Below are 14130 nucleotides of genomic sequence, written 5' to 3' on the forward strand. Positions count from 1 at the left end.
GGATGTTGTTTGGTTTAAATGTGACAGAGGTCCCCATCATTCCATGTTCATTCCCCACCCGCTAGTGCTCTTCTGTGGTTTTCAAGTTTTCTGCATTGAGCAAATGTTACAAGAAAAACACAAGGGCCAGGTGCTGTGTAGTCCCAGCTACAGGGGAGGCTGAGGCAGGAGGATCACTGGACCCCAGGAGTTTGAGACCAGTCTGGGCAACACATTGAGACACTGTCCCGAAAACAATTTTTTTTTTTTTTGAGACAGGGCCTCTCTCTGTTGCCCAGGTTGGAGTGTGGTGGCATGATCACAGCTCGCTGCAGCCTCAACCTCCCACACTCAAGCAATACTCCCAACTCAGCCTCCCAAGTAGCTGGGACTACAGGCATGCACCATCACGGGTCTCACTATGTTGCTGAGGCTGGGGGAAAAAAAAAAAAGGCCCAGCACGGTGGCTTATGCCTGTAATCCCAGCACTTTGGGAGGCCAAGGGGGGGGGGCAGATCACTTGAGTCCGAGAGTTTGAGACCAGCCTGGGCAACATAACAAGATCCTGTCTCTAGAAATTAAAAAAAAAAGAAAACACAAAATACTTAGCCAGGTATGGTGGTGCAGATGGTGGTCCCAGCTACTCAGGAGGCTGAGGTGGGAAGATCGCTTGAGCCCAGGAAGCAGAGGTCGCAGAGAGCTGAGGTCACAGCAAGCTGAGATTGTGCCACTGTACTCCAGCCTGGGCGACAGAGTGAGACCCCATCTCAAAACAAATAAATGAATAAAAATAACAGAAACACAAATCCCCTCACAGACCCAGAACCTATAGTACTATCACAGGAGGGAACTGGGGAGGGGCTCCCAGCAGTCTTCTCCTTAGTCAGCAGTCTTTTTGCTGAGGGATCCTGGGGTCTCCAGTCCCATTACCAGTTGGAGTTACACAGTGGAGACAGGAATCCAAAGTCCTGGGGTCGGCCTACTGCTGCAGCTGCCCAGCCTTCCCTCCTCCAGGAGAATTGTTATCTGTGGGATTCCATTTCATCAACACAAAGACAGTTTTTTTTACCTTGCTATGCAGAATGCAACACCCCGTTTCTGGATGAAATTTGTGCTTTAGTTTTACAGAGCCAAAATGCCTGACAGAAGAAAAAGAACTCCTCCCTAGAGAGGGAGGCTGGGAGCCTCACTCTCTCTCAGAGGCAATGCTGAACTTTCTACCCCTTTACAGCAGACGGACCACAGCCAGCTCAGCCTTTTCTGATATATTTACAACTACAAAAGATACGGTTAAAAAAAGAAAAATACTTGGGTGCGGTGGCTCATGCCTGTAATCCCAGCACTTGGGGAGGCCGAGGTGGGTGGATCACCTGAGGTTAGGAGTTCAAGACCAGCCTGGCTGACATGGTGAAACCCCTTCTCTACTAAAAATACAAAAATTAGGCCAGGCGTGGTAGCTCACGCCTATAATCCCAGCACTTTTGGAAGCCGAGGCAGGCGGATCACCTGAGGCCAGCCTGGCCAACATGGTGAAACTCTGTCCCTACAAAATTAGCCAGGTGTGGTGGTGCACACATGTAGTCCCAGCTATTCAGTAGGTTGAGGCAGGAGAATCACCTGAACCTGGGAGGCGAAGGTTGCAGTGAGCCGTGATCTCCTACTGCATTCCAGCCTGGGTGACAGAGTAAAACTCTGTCTCAAAAAAAAAAAAAAAAAATTCAGGGTACAAGGCCAGGTGTGCAAATCCTGTTGGTGAGCAAATCGCCTCTTTGGGGACAATTTGGCCACTTCCTTAAACACTGTTCCCAGTTACACAAAAGGCAGGCTACATACAGGAATATTCCTCTCAGCACTGCTTGCAACAACAACTCATGTTGGAGTGGTTAGACAACTCCATATTACCCATGGCAGGAAAGAACTAGGGAGGGATTCCAAGTGACCAGCATGTGTACTGCCTTGGGAAGATCTCCCAGAGTGGTTTTTATTGATTGATTGAAACGGGGTCTTTCTGTATGCCAGGCTGGAGTGCAGTGATGCAATCACAGCTCAATGTAGCCTTGACCTCCTATGCTCCAATGATTCTTCCACCTCAGCCTCCCAAGTAGCTGGGGCTACAGGCACACACCACCAGGCCTGGCTAATTTTTAAATTTTTTGTAGAGACAGCGTCTCACAATGTTGCCTATGCTGGTTTCAAACTCCTGGGCTCAAGTGATCCTCCCACCTCAGCCTCCCAAAGTGTTGGAATTATAGTCTTGAGCCACCATGCTCAGCTGTTTTCCTTTACTTTTTTTTTTTATTTTGAGATGGAGTCTCACTCTGTCTCCCAGGCTGGAGCATAGTGCCATGATCACAGCTCTCTGCAATCTTGACCCTAGGGTCAAGCAATCCTCCCACCTCAGCCTCCTGAGTAGCTGGCTTATGGCTCACTGCAGCCTTAACCTCCTAGGGTCAATCATCCCACTTCAGCCTCCTGAGTAGCTGGGACTACAGGCACACACCACCATGCCCAACTAATTACTTTTTTTTTTTTTAGAGATGTGGGTCTCACCATATTGCCCAGTCTGGTCTTGAACTCCTGGCTCAAGGGATCCTCCTGCCTCGGCCTCCCAAGGTGCTGGGATTACAAGTATGAGCCACTGTGCCAGGCTTTGTGAATGCACTTATTGCCACTGAATTGTAAACTTGAAAATAGTTAAAATGGTACATTTTATATTATGTATATGTATATATTTATCTTTAGAGATAGAGGTCTCCCTGTGTTGCCCAGACTGGCCTTTAACTCCTGGGCTCAAGTGACCCTGCTGAGTCAGCCTTCAGAGTAGCTGGGACTACAGGTGGATGCCACCATGCCTAGCTATGTTTGTTTGTTTATTTATTTATTTATTTATTTATTTATTTATTGAGATGGAGTCACTCTGTCGCCCAGGCTGGAATGCAGTGGCACGATCTCAGCTTACTGCAAGTTCTGCCGCCCGGGTTCACGCCATTCTCCTGCCTCAACCTCCCAAGTAGCTAGGACTACAGGCACCCGCCACCATGCCTGGCCTATTTTTTGTATTTTCAGTAGAGACGGGGTTTCACCGTGTTAGCCAGGATGGTCTTGATCTCTTGACCTCGTGATCTGCCCATCTCGGCCTCCCAAACTGCTGGGATTACAGGCGTGAGCCACCGGGCCCAGCAGCTATGTTTGTTTTACCACAATGAAAGGACTTACAAAAAAGAAGCTAGACACTGAAGAGAATACACAGTTGGATTCCATTTATAGCAAGTACAAAAACAGGAAAAACTAATGTCTGGTGACAGACATCAGAACAGTGACTACTCTTTGGAGGTTAATGGCTAGAAGAATATATGAAGGGGGAGGTTCTGGGGTAATTATCTATTTCTTTCTTTTTTTTTTTTCCTGAAACAGAGTCTTGCTGTCACCCAGGCTGGAGTGCAGTGGCTCCATCTCAGCTCACTGCAACCTCCGCTCCCAGGTTCAAGCCATTCTCCTGCCTCAGCCTTCTGAGTAGCTAGGATTACAGGCGTGCGCCACCACGCCCGGCTAATTTTTCTATTTTTGTAGAGATTTCACCATGTTGCCTAGGCTGGTCTTGAACTCCTGACCTTGTGATCCGCCTGCCTTGGCCTCCTAAAGTGCTGGGATTACAGGCGTAAGCCACCGCGCCGGGCCTAATTATCTATTTCTTGATCTAAGTGCTACTTCTGCCAGTGTTCAGTTGGTACACGCCACCAAGCTTTTTGCTTATGTTTGCCCCTGTATGCATTATTTATCCTTTAATCATTAGTTCTCCAAAATCCTCAAACTCCAGCGCCTTTTTTTTTTTTTTTTTTTTGAGACAAGGCCTCGCTGTCGGGTTGCAGTGGCTCAGATCAGAGCTCACTGCAGCCTCGAACTCCTGGGCTCAAGCGATCCTCCCATCTCTGTCTCCCAAAGCGATGGGAAAAAATTTTAATTGCGGCCGAGCGCGGTGGCTCACGCCTGTAATCCCAGCACTTTGGGAGGCCGAGACGGGGGCGGATCACCTGAGGAAAGGAGTTCGAGACCAGCCTGACCAACAGGAAGAAACCCCGTCTCTACTAAAAATACAAAATTAGCGGTGCGTGGTGGCGCATGCCTATAACCCCAGCTACTCGGCAGGCTGAGGCAATACAATCGCTTGAACCCGGGGGGCGGTGGTTGCAGTGAGCCGAGATCGCGCCATTGCACTCCAGCCTGGGCAACAAGTGCGGAACTCCGTCTCAAAAAAGAAAAAAGAAAAAATTTTAATTGCAAAAATCCGAATAAGTTCTTGAAAGCTGGACTTTTCCCGCTTTTTGTGCCCTAAGCGTACGCTGAATCTGTGCCTTCTTTGAAATGCTTTCCCGCCTTCTTTCTCCGGGTCCCACGCTACCTGGGGCCGCACTCTTCAAGCACTGGATGCTGACTAACTCGTCTCCTTATCTGTCTTCCCGACTGGCCCAGAGCTGAGTTTTTACTAATCCCACTGACCTGTAGTTCGGTGCGCGTTGCAAAGCAGTAACGAATCCAATCAGCCCGGGAGGCAGACAGCAAGACCGGAAGAACAAGGCTGGAAAGGGAAACGTCGCACTGGCCCTGCCCAGCGGCGCCAGCCCGGGCATCCTTACACAGACGCGAAGCCACGCCCCTTTCCCCAAGTACCTCCCCGCTAACTCCTCCCCCTGGCCCCGCCTCTCACACGGATTGTCTAAGTCCCCGCCCACCAGGCGTGGCCCCGCTCTGGGACGACCGCAATCCCGCCAACAATGACTCCGCCCCTCCTTCCGCTGAGAAATCTGTCCCTTTTATTTAAAGAATACCTTTTACGCCAGCCCGCCTTACGTAGCTTTGCGTCATCAGTGCAAGGCGCGGAGGCGGGACTTCCTGTCCCTGGCATAACAGCTTCCGGGAGAAGCCGGAAGAGACTGGACCCTGAACAGAATCGCAGATTGCCAGCCCTTTTGCCGACCCCTACGGAAAGACGAGTCCAGGGGCCGTCCTGGCGAGGTCAAAACATTTAGTCTGGCCTTTTCAGGTGAGGACTTCCCCATCCAGGCACAGTGCCGGTCAAATCCCCCTTTAATTTCCCATGACTCCCCGCGTCCTCAAGCCCCGCCCCCAGTGCCCCAGCCCCGCCCCGAAGTTTGAGGGGTGTGGACGGTTTGTGACCCCCTTAGCTGACCCTACCCCTCGCGGGCCGGGAGAGCTGGGCTTAGCACGGAGGCCAGGGCCAGGGAGCCCTTCGGTTCGGGTGGGCCCATGGACCCCAGTCCAACGCCGCGGGAATAGGACCATCCCAACGGGAAACCTTCGCCTCAGAAAAAGGGTGCGGGACCCCTCCTCACCGTGCGGTCACGGTACGGACAGGGTAGATCACAGGCTGAGGGACAGAGTAAAGACCTCTCAGGCCGGACACCTGGGGTTCTGCTGGGCCCCTCCCCACGAGAGTTCCGTGTGTCTTTGCCAGCCGTTTTCGTCTTTCTTCGTCGCAGTTACCTTTTCTGTAAATCATGGTTAATGACATTAACCTTCTTGCCATCAGGGGTTAGTTGTGGGTGTGATATATAATTGCTACCATTTATTGAGCAATTGCAATTTGCACTGTGCCAGGCACTGTGCTAAGTATTTTGCTTCGATGATTTCACGTCATCTTCAAAACAACCTCATGAGGTAGGTACTGTTTTTAACCCCATTTTACTGATGAGAAAGCTGAGGCTCTGAGAAAGTTGTCTGAGGTGATATAGCTAGTAAGACGCGAGACTGGGGTTATAATTAGTTGTTGTTTTTCTAACTCCAGGGCCGGTATATTAAATAAGGATGTTGACGTGTTCCACAGATATTCTTTGAGCAACTACTGGGGCATTATATTGGACACTTCAGTACCAAGAGAAATACATACGATCCTTGTCTACCAGGAGTCTAAGAGAGAGATGGAGAGGTAGATAAGTATAATGAAGTTTTATAGGTGCTGTGAGAATAGTCTGATAATGATAATCACCAGACTGGATTTGCCCAGGGACAGCTGTGAAAGCAGCAGATTCTCCAAGGGACATAGTAGGTACTCCAGGGAGCAAGCAGGGACCCTTCCTGCCTTTCTAAGAAACTGCAGCAGCAGAATGTTCACAGTGAAAGAGGCTGAGATATGGATTGTGAGAGTTGTTGTGGAATCTTTTTCAAATCACTTCTACGTGGGAAGTGGTCATTGCAGGAGTGGGCCCATGGTGACCCAGGAGGGTGGTGCTTCTGGTGTCTGTCCCATGTTGCTCCCCAGGGCTTGCCAGAAGTTTCAGAGGTGGCACATAATGTTTGCTGCATAGTGTCTGCTCGCGACCCCTACAGAGTTGCCCGTTTGAGGTTGTCTGACTCTGCTTTTGATGGTAGGTCAGTTTTCTTTGACTCTTGACATCTGGCAGCCTGGATCTGTGACCAGGAATGAAATAGGCTGAAATGAGACAATCCGGCAGGGGTGGCTAAACAGTGCCTCTAAGCGTGCCCCGCAGTAAAATATTCCAGACTTTTGGGTCTCTCTGAAGCCACTTTGGAGGCTGCTTAGGAGACATATTTGCTTGACCAAGTGATAGAAATCCTAGAGAAACTCAGGCCTCAGCAAAGGTTTTTCCTCATTCGCCAAAAAAGCAACAACAGTAGCAGCAGCAGCAGCAGCAAGGCTGTGGGCTTTTCCTGCTGATCCACACTCATTGGGAAGTTGGAGTGTGAGAGAGGAAGGTCACAGAACCTGAAAGCAAGAGTTTCACAATAGAGGCAAAGGGTACGATAGGTCTTCAGCTTTACGTTGGGGTGCCAGAATTAGGAAGGTTTGTGCCCCCTTTTACAGAACGCTGAACTCCTTTTTTTTTTCAGGGCTGGGTCAGTTAGAACCTAAACAAACTAGAGACCTGGTTGCAACCCCTCAGGCTCTGCTGATGCTGTCCCCCTTTGTTCCTGCAGCGTGGACCCTGCCGGCAGCCAGGCCATGGAGCTCTCTGATGTCACCCTCATTGAGGGTGTGGGTAATGAGGTGATGGTGGTGGCAGGTGTGGTGGTGCTGATTCTAGCCTTGGTCCTAGCTTGGCTCTCTACCTACGTAGCAGACAGCGGTAGCAACCAGCTCCTGGGCGCCATTGTGTCAGCAGGTGACACATCTGTCCTCCACCTGGGGCATATGGACCACCTGGTGGCAGGCCAAGGCAACCCCGAGCCAACTGAACTCCCCCATCCATCAGAGGGTAATGATGAGAAGGCTGAAGAGGCTGGTGAAGGTCGGGGAGACTCCACAGGGGAAGCTGGAGCTGGGGGTGGTATTGAACCCAGCCTTGAGCATCTCCTTGACATCCAAGGCCTGCCTAAAAGACAAGCAGGTGCAGACAGCGGCAGTCCAGAGGCCCCCCTGAGAGCTGAGGATAGCACCTGCCTCCCTCCCAGCCCTGGCCTCATCACTGTACGGCTCAAATTCCTCAATGATACCGAGGAGCTGGCTGTGGCTAGGCCAGAGGATACCGTGGGTGCCCTGAAGAGGTGAGTGGCCTGGGAAGTGGGAAGCTGCTTGTGCTCATCCCCCAGCCCTTGGTTGCCTCTAAGGAGGCTGGTGCAGACGTAGTTGCTGCAGGAAAGTATAAGATCCAGCCCCTACTAAGGGCAGGTAGATACTTTCTTAGAAATACACCCCTCAAGCCGGGCGTGGTGGCTTCCAGCACTTTGGGAGGCTGAGGTGGGTGCATCACAAGGTCAGGAGTTTGAGACCAGCCTGACCAACATGGTGAAACCCCATCTCTACTAATAGTAAACAAATTAGCTGGGCGTGGTGGCACACACCTGTAATCCCAGCTACTCAGGAGGCTAAGGCAGGAGAATCACTTGAACCTGGGAGGCGGAGGTTGTAGTGAGCTGAGATTGCGCCATTGCACACCAGCCTGGGTGACAGAATGAGACTCAGTCTCAAAAAACAAAACAAAACAAATACACCCTTCATTAGTTAAGGATAAAGATGAGGGAGGCCGGGCACAGTGGCTCACACCTGTAATCCCAGCACTTTGGGAGGCCAAGGCGGGCAGATCACAAGGTCAAGACATCAAGACCATCTTGGCCAAAATGGTGAAACCCCATCTCTACTAAAAAAAAAAAAAAAAAAAAATTAGCTGGGCGTGGTGGCGCATTCCTGTAGTCCCAGCTACTCGGGAGGCTGAGGCAAGAGAATTGCTTGAACCCAGGAGGCGGAGGTTGTAGTGAGCCAAGATCACGCCACTGCACTCCAGCCTGGCAACAGAGCGAGACTCTGTCTCAAAAAAATAAATAAATAAATAAAAAAAATGAGGAAAAAAAAAAATCCATCCTCTAATTTTTCCCTACTCCCCTGCTTTGTTGGTCTAAGCCTGTTTGCTTTCTCATTCCTCACCCTCTGTCTTTCCTTCCATGTCTTTCATCCTTACAGCAAATACTTCCCTGGACAAGAAAGCCACATGAAACTGATCTACCAGGGCCGCCTGCTACAGGACCCAGCCCGCACACTGCGTTCTCTGAACATTACTGACAACTGTGTGATTCACTGCCACCGCTCACCCCCAGGGTCAGCTGTTTCAGGCCCCTCAGCCTCCTTGGCCCCCTCAGCCACTGAGCCACCCAGCCTTGGTGTCAATGTGGGCAGCCTCATGGTGCCTGTCTTTGTGCTGCTATTGGGTGTGGTCTGGTACTTCCGAATCAATTACCGCCAATTCTTCACAGCACCTGCCACTGTCTCCCTGGTGGGAGTCACCGTCTTCTTCAGCTTCCTAGTATTTGGGATGTATGGACGATAAGGACATAGGAAGAAAATGAAAGGCATGGTCTTCCTCCTTTATGGCCTCCCACCTTTTCCTGGCCAGAGCTGGGCCCAAGGGCCTGGGAGGGAGGGGTAGAAAGGATGTGATGGAAATCTCCTCCATAGGACACAGGAGGCAGGGACGGGGCCTCCCCCTTCTCGTCCACAAGAGTACAGACGTCCCTTCTGTGCAAGCACAACTCAGGTAGAAATGAGGATGTCATCTTCCTTCACTTTTAGGGTCCTCCTGAAGTTCAAAGCTGCTGGCCAAGCTCAGTGGGGAGCCTGGGCTCTGAGACTCCCTCCCACCTGTGGTCCTGGCTCTTCCCAGTGTCCTGCATGTCTGCCCCCAGCACCCAGGGCTGCCTGCCAGGGCAGCTCAGCATGGCCCCAGCACACCTCCACAGGAATCCTGGAGTATCCTTCCATTTCTCAGCCAAATACCTTTTGAGACTGAAATCACACAGGCGGGAATGAAGATTGTGCCAGCCTTCTCTTATGGGCACCTAGCCGCCTTCACCTCCCTCTACCCCTTAGCAGGAACAGGGTGTCCTCCCTTCTTTCAAAGCACTTTGCTTGCATTTTATTTTATTTTTTTAAAAGTCCTTCATAGAGCTCAGTCAGGAAGGGGACAGGACACCAAGCCAAGCCCCCAGCAATGGGAGCGGCCAGGCCACAGCTGCTGCTCCCATAGGCCTCAGGCTGTAAGCAAGAGACAGCACTGGCCCTTGGCCAGCGTCCTACCCTTCCCAACTCCAAGGACTGGGTATGGATCGCTGGGCCCTAGGCTCCTGCTTCTGGGGCTATTGGAGGGTCAGTGTCTGTGACTGAATAAAGTTCCATTTTGTGGTCCTGGAGCCTCTTTCTGTGACAGAGAATGACTGCGCTGCCCCCAGCAACATGGTAATGAGGGTAGGTAGGCCGGGGCTACCAACGGGAGATGCAGTTTATTTACACCAGCAGCCATGGGGGCAGAGGGAATACACAGCGTTTACAAAGTTAGCTACCTGTACAGAATGGATTACATATGCAAAAATAAAAATCTCAAGACCACAGGACAGCGTGAGCCCCACCCCCCTCCCCCAATGACCCCAGCATGCGGTAATGCCAGGCGGGTGGCCCCTGGGCATGCGGGGGGGAGTGATGCATGGAAGGAAAAGCCACCGGCCATGGAAATTAGTACAGAACCCCCCCACACACACTCAGACACATGATAGGATACAGGGCGGACGACACCTAGCCGGGGTGGGAAGGATGGGAATTGAAACCCACACAGCCTGCTGTTAAAGGGAGGGGAGTGGGGAGCTCCTAGCCCCTGTTCAACTACATGGTAGGGGGGCACTCTCTCCCCAGAAGGAAAAGGGTTTGTTCCCTCAGGGTCCCTGCTGGACCAAGCCCATCTCTTACCCAGCCTGGGCAGGGGGCTCTGCCCTGAGGGCGGGCCAAGGAACAATGGGGAAGTTTATGTGGACAAACCAGTTCCCAAACTACTTCCCACTTCTCCCTCCTCCAACCAGAAGGGGGAAAAAGGGAGAAGCCACAGGGCAGAGAGTGTATTAGGGCCTGAGCTGCAGCTGCCTCTCAGAAGGGAGAGTGGCCCACAGCCTTCCTCCCTTCACCTTCAGCCCACTCCCCAGACTGCATCTGGAAGCGGCTGGAGGTCTGCTGAGATCCTCCTCTCCCTCCGGCCTCCCCTCGGAGGGAGAAGGCTACGGAGGGCCAAGAACGGAGGAGCCCAGGCCCCAGGATTTATTCTAACTCCTGCCAAAATCTGTTTGGCTTTTTAAAAAATAATCACAATTTGTGGGTTAAAAACCAATTTGCAACCAGGCATGAGCCACAATCAGAACCACCCCAGGGGGAGAGCGGAGTTCCAGACAGGGCATTGCAGCCCCATCTCTGTTGTTCCCTTAACCCTCTAGGGTCCCTAACCCGATCAGTCCAACCAGTCCTGGGTACTAGCTACCCAAATGTGGGATGGCTCCTCTTGGGAAGAGGGCAGGGGACATGTCCAGGAAGTGCCAGAGAACTTGGCTCAGGGTCACCTCCACCCGTGTCAGTCAGCTCTGCTCCCAGCCCGGGTCGCGGTCCTCCAGCTTGGCTCCTGGGAGTGGTGGTGCCCGCATGGAGGGGGGACGGTACATCTCTTCAGGATGTAGACCAGGCAGGTGGACACACTGGCATGAGAGTCCCAGAGAGGGGCAATGACACCCCTTCCCCTCCACTGACAATCCGAGGCACAGAGGCCACCCTCTCTTCCCACCCGACTCCTAGCAAAGGGGGAGAGGCATGAGATTAGGATTTTCCTCAGAGCCCCAAACCACAAGTACAGAATAAATAACTTAAAAGCGCTAAGGAAGGGAAACAGGGCAGGCTTTGGAGGCAGGAGCGCCGAGAGAAACTGAAGCCGGTCAAGGTGAAGGGGGTGGAAGCAGCAGTTGGGAACCTGGGCTGCCCTGGTAGGGCAGTGGGGCAGGATGGGCAGGAGGAACACGGGGCCACCCCAGGAGGGTGAGGCTGGGTCCCTTCCTGGGGCAGGGAATGAGGTAAGAAAACATTTCAAATAAAGCAGCACCGTTCCCTCTCACCTTGGGGCCCCACTCCTCACCAGCCCTGGGTCAGGGAGGAGAGACAGGGGGAGGAATTCTGACACTTCTCCCTCTTCCTACCCTCCCTTTCCCATTCCTTGAAGCTGTAGAGGCTGGAGGCCCTTTCCTGGCACCCAACAACAAAAGGACAGCTCCTGCTGCCAAGGAGGCCCATGGGGACTGAGGGGAAAGGGCTGCCCCTGTGAGGGGCAGGGAAGGTGGCGGCAGTTCTGGACGCCTACCTCAGCAGACAGCACTCTGTGCCTGCCTGCCCCTGGGACTGGGGGCATTTGATAGGATTCTGCACACAGACAGGACATGCCCAGCCTTGCCCCTCAGCTCCAAGCACCGGACCCATTCACATTGCTGAGGGCGGCCAACGCAGGCCCCCTCCAGGCTCAGCTTCCAACCCACAGCCTCCCGGGTCGCCACACTGCCCCTCAGCAGGGCTTAGTCCAGTTCCTGGGGTGGGGGGCAGGCAGTGCCCTGGCACAGCGCCCAGGTCAGGCCCCTGGCCTAGCTGGACATCCAGTAACTCACAGAATAAATAGGAAAACCGCCTCCCCACCAAACTTATGTCCAAGGCATAATATGTCCAGGTCTGAGTCCTGCACGCCAAGGAGTCGTGCTCCATTGCAGAGGACTTTGACACCCCCCAGGGGCGCATAATCGGATCCTCTGCCTGCCTGGCCCACCAAGCTTCCCAAGCCCCAACCCCCAGCAGCCGTCCATTTGCCAGGCTATGCCACCTGGGTGGGGGTCAGGAGAGAGGGCTCTGCTCAGCCAAAGGCTATCCCTTGCACCCAAGTCAGTTGATGTCATCATAGATGCTGGGCGTCGGGGGTGCCGGTGGCTTTGGCTTCTTCTTCTTGTTGGAACCTAGGCCGGAGGCAGTCCCTACCAGGCTCAGATGGGATTTCTTTTTCTTGGTTTTCCGTGACTCAGAGCTGTTGGTACCTGTAGAGAAAGAGACACAAGGGATGAGAGCAGGGTTGTGGCAGGAGAGGTGGCACTCCCATGGCTTCGGGCACAGCCCCTGGGGCCCAACTGTATCACGTACCTAGACCCCATCCCTGATTTTCACTCGTCTTGGAGGAGCCTGAATCAGAGGGTGAGAGGTCAGAGGAGCCATCCCACTGAAGCCGGCTGATCAGGGCCTGGCTGTCAGTCATGTCAAAGCTGTCATTATCCAGGGAGCTCTCGACCTCTGGAAGGACGCTGGAAAGGGGATGAGCCAAAGAAGGGCTTTAGAGATAGCGATCATCACCCTAACTGGTCATAACCCCCCACCCCTCCTGTAGGGCCACTTACGCCGAGGGCCCGAGGAAATAAATCCGCACAGTTCGCCTCTGCTCATCTGTGTGCTGTGGGCAGCGTAGGGACCTGGTGTGAGGCAAGGCAGGGAGGGGTCTGAGGAACTCAGGTCAAGCCCCTCCCCTTGGCAAGGCAGGAGCCACAGGCACAGACAGGGAAGGGATGAGTGCAGATTCGTCCCCAGACTGTGGCCGAAGGCCTGATCATTAGAGGAGGGAAGGGGAAGGGCAGGAGCCCCATTGCTCAAGTCCGACCCATGCCCATGGTGAGTGTGCAGGAGGCCCCTGGCCCCCTTTCTAGGTTCTGTGCTCACCTTGTGCACATCTTCTTGGTGTGTTCAGAAATCACCCCACATTGCTGGAAGAGGAATATAAGCTGAAAGGAGGGATGGAGGGAACCTACTCTAGATGCTAGATGTTCCCTTCTGTATAAATGCTAGAAAGCACAAGCAGAGATGGCTCCAAGGTGTCCAGAGCAGACAGTCCCAGGACACTATGGGCCAGGAAACCTAATTCCAGAGAGAGAGAACAATATGGCCCTGACTACTATGTCACCAGCTTCCTCCCGGGCCTTGACCACTGCCTATGGCTCCAGCCCACTCCCAAGGAAGGGCCTTCTCCCTTGCCGGTCCCCCTCACCGTGGTTAGCAGGCTGCGAAGCTCCTCTGGCCCCAGGGTCTCATAGCTGATCCCAGTTGAATTGTTATACTGCAGGAGAACCAGAGGTACAGGTTAGAGAAGGGGCAGAGAAAAGACAGGGGCCGGGGAAAGCGAGAATCAGTCCCTCTGGTGCCTTTCTAAGCAAGAGGCTTTAGGACAACCCTGCCGTTTTCCAAGTGATTTCTCTCATCCCACCTGTCTATGGATAAGGGGTGGGACTCAGAAAGAACATAAATATATAAGATCCAAATAGCTCATCAGTGCCTCTGGCTGTCAGCATTCTGATCCCTACTTGTCCAAATCCCTACCACCTCATAACCAGGACAATGAGAGCAAGCGCGAGGGGCGGCCCATACTCACCTTAAAAGGATCCGAATTGCTAAGTTCCCCTGAAGAAGAAAAAAGAAGGGGAAGGGTGTTTGATGCAGAGGTACAGACAGAGAACCCTGAAAATAACCAGAGAGGAAGTGGGGGTGACAGAAGGATCACAGGCCCTCCCTCAATTCCCCTATCCCCGGGCCCCACCTCCACCCCCCGGCAATGAGTCCCAGAAGACGCAGCTAGAAGCATTCCCATTGCTCCGGCCCCACTTACCATTTTTGTGTTTTAAAGACTTGGATCTTCGAGGGGAATTGGGGTTCTGGAATGGGAGATACCATAGCTTTGGGGAAAGGGTAACGATAAGGGGGAGCCGAGAACCCAGGGAAGGAAAAAAGATTTGACAAAGCAGCATCCTCAAATTCCTACTCTTCCTCCCCAGCAGGAGGCCTGTCTACCCACGTGCCCTCCC

At 52.9% G+C, this 14130-nt stretch overlaps 2 protein-coding genes across 10 annotated transcripts; one reads left to right on the forward strand and one right to left on the reverse strand.

Annotated features, from left to right (window-relative positions):
- The first annotated feature begins 4886 nt into the window (after positions 1-4886).
- Positions 4887-9634, forward strand: TMUB2 (transmembrane and ubiquitin-like domain containing 2). 7 transcript variants are annotated; one of them, XM_011940079.1, is made up of 6 exons: positions 4887-5655; positions 5822-5923; positions 6934-7211; positions 7323-7500; positions 8414-8799; positions 9020-9634. In XM_011940079.1, exons 1-5 carry the CDS (start codon positions 5621-5623, stop codon positions 8775-8777), a joined length of 957 nt encoding a protein of 318 aa, XP_011795469.1. In that variant the 5' UTR covers positions 4887-5620; the 3' UTR covers positions 8778-8799; positions 9020-9634. The 7 variants fall into 7 exon arrangements, with proteins under 7 accessions (XP_011795469.1, XP_011795470.1, XP_011795473.1 ...); XM_011940084.1 differs by having other exon boundaries at positions 4897-5020; positions 8414-9634; XM_011940078.1 differs by lacking the exon at positions 5822-5923 and having other exon boundaries at positions 4929-5020; positions 5528-5655; positions 6934-7500; positions 8414-9634.
- Positions 9635-9707: 73 nt separating this feature from the next.
- Positions 9708-14108, reverse strand: ATXN7L3 (ataxin 7-like 3). Of its 3 annotated transcripts, none has more exons than XM_011940086.1 (7): positions 13935-14108; positions 13701-13729; positions 13320-13388; positions 12995-13038; positions 12679-12750; positions 12428-12585; positions 9708-12324 (listed from the first exon to the last, which is right to left on the reverse strand). In XM_011940086.1, exons 1-7 carry the CDS (start codon positions 14071-14073, stop codon positions 12176-12178), a joined length of 660 nt encoding a protein of 219 aa, XP_011795476.1. In that variant the 5' UTR covers positions 14074-14108; the 3' UTR covers positions 9708-12175. The 3 variants fall into 3 exon arrangements, with proteins under 3 accessions (XP_011795476.1, XP_011795478.1, XP_011795475.1); XM_011940088.1 differs by having other exon boundaries at positions 12995-13056; positions 13935-13948; XM_011940085.1 differs by having other exon boundaries at positions 13701-14064.
- Positions 14109-14130: the final 22 nt, after the last annotated feature.

The sequence above is a fragment of the Colobus angolensis genome, unplaced genomic scaffold (assembly GCF_000951035.1).
Source record: "Colobus angolensis palliatus isolate OR3802 unplaced genomic scaffold, Cang.pa_1.0 Scaffold187, whole genome shotgun sequence".
Lineage (NCBI taxonomy): Eukaryota > Metazoa > Chordata > Mammalia > Primates > Cercopithecidae > Colobus > Colobus angolensis.

Coding starts and splice junctions, on each gene's coding strand:
- TMUB2 (XM_011940078.1), top strand. CDS start 5,621: ATGATTTCACGTCATCTTCAAAACAACCTCATGAG. Junction 5,656..6,933: donor CTTCAAAACAACCTCATGAG/GTAGGTACTGTT, acceptor TTGTTCCTGCAG/CGTGGACCCTGCCGGCAGCC. Junction 7,501..8,413: donor ACCGTGGGTGCCCTGAAGAG/GTGAGTGGCCTG, acceptor TCATCCTTACAG/CAAATACTTCCCTGGACAAG.
- ATXN7L3 (XM_011940085.1), bottom strand. CDS start 13,937: ATGGTAAGTGGGGCCGGAGCAATGGGAATGCTTCTAGCTGCGTCTTCT. Junction 13,389..13,700: donor GCAATTCGGATCCTTTTAAG/GTGAGTATGGGC, acceptor GTTCTCCTGCAG/TATAACAATTCAACTGGGAT. Junction 13,039..13,319: donor TTCGCAGCCTGCTAACCACG/GTGAGGGGGACC, acceptor TTCCTCTTCCAG/CAATGTGGGGTGATTTCTGA.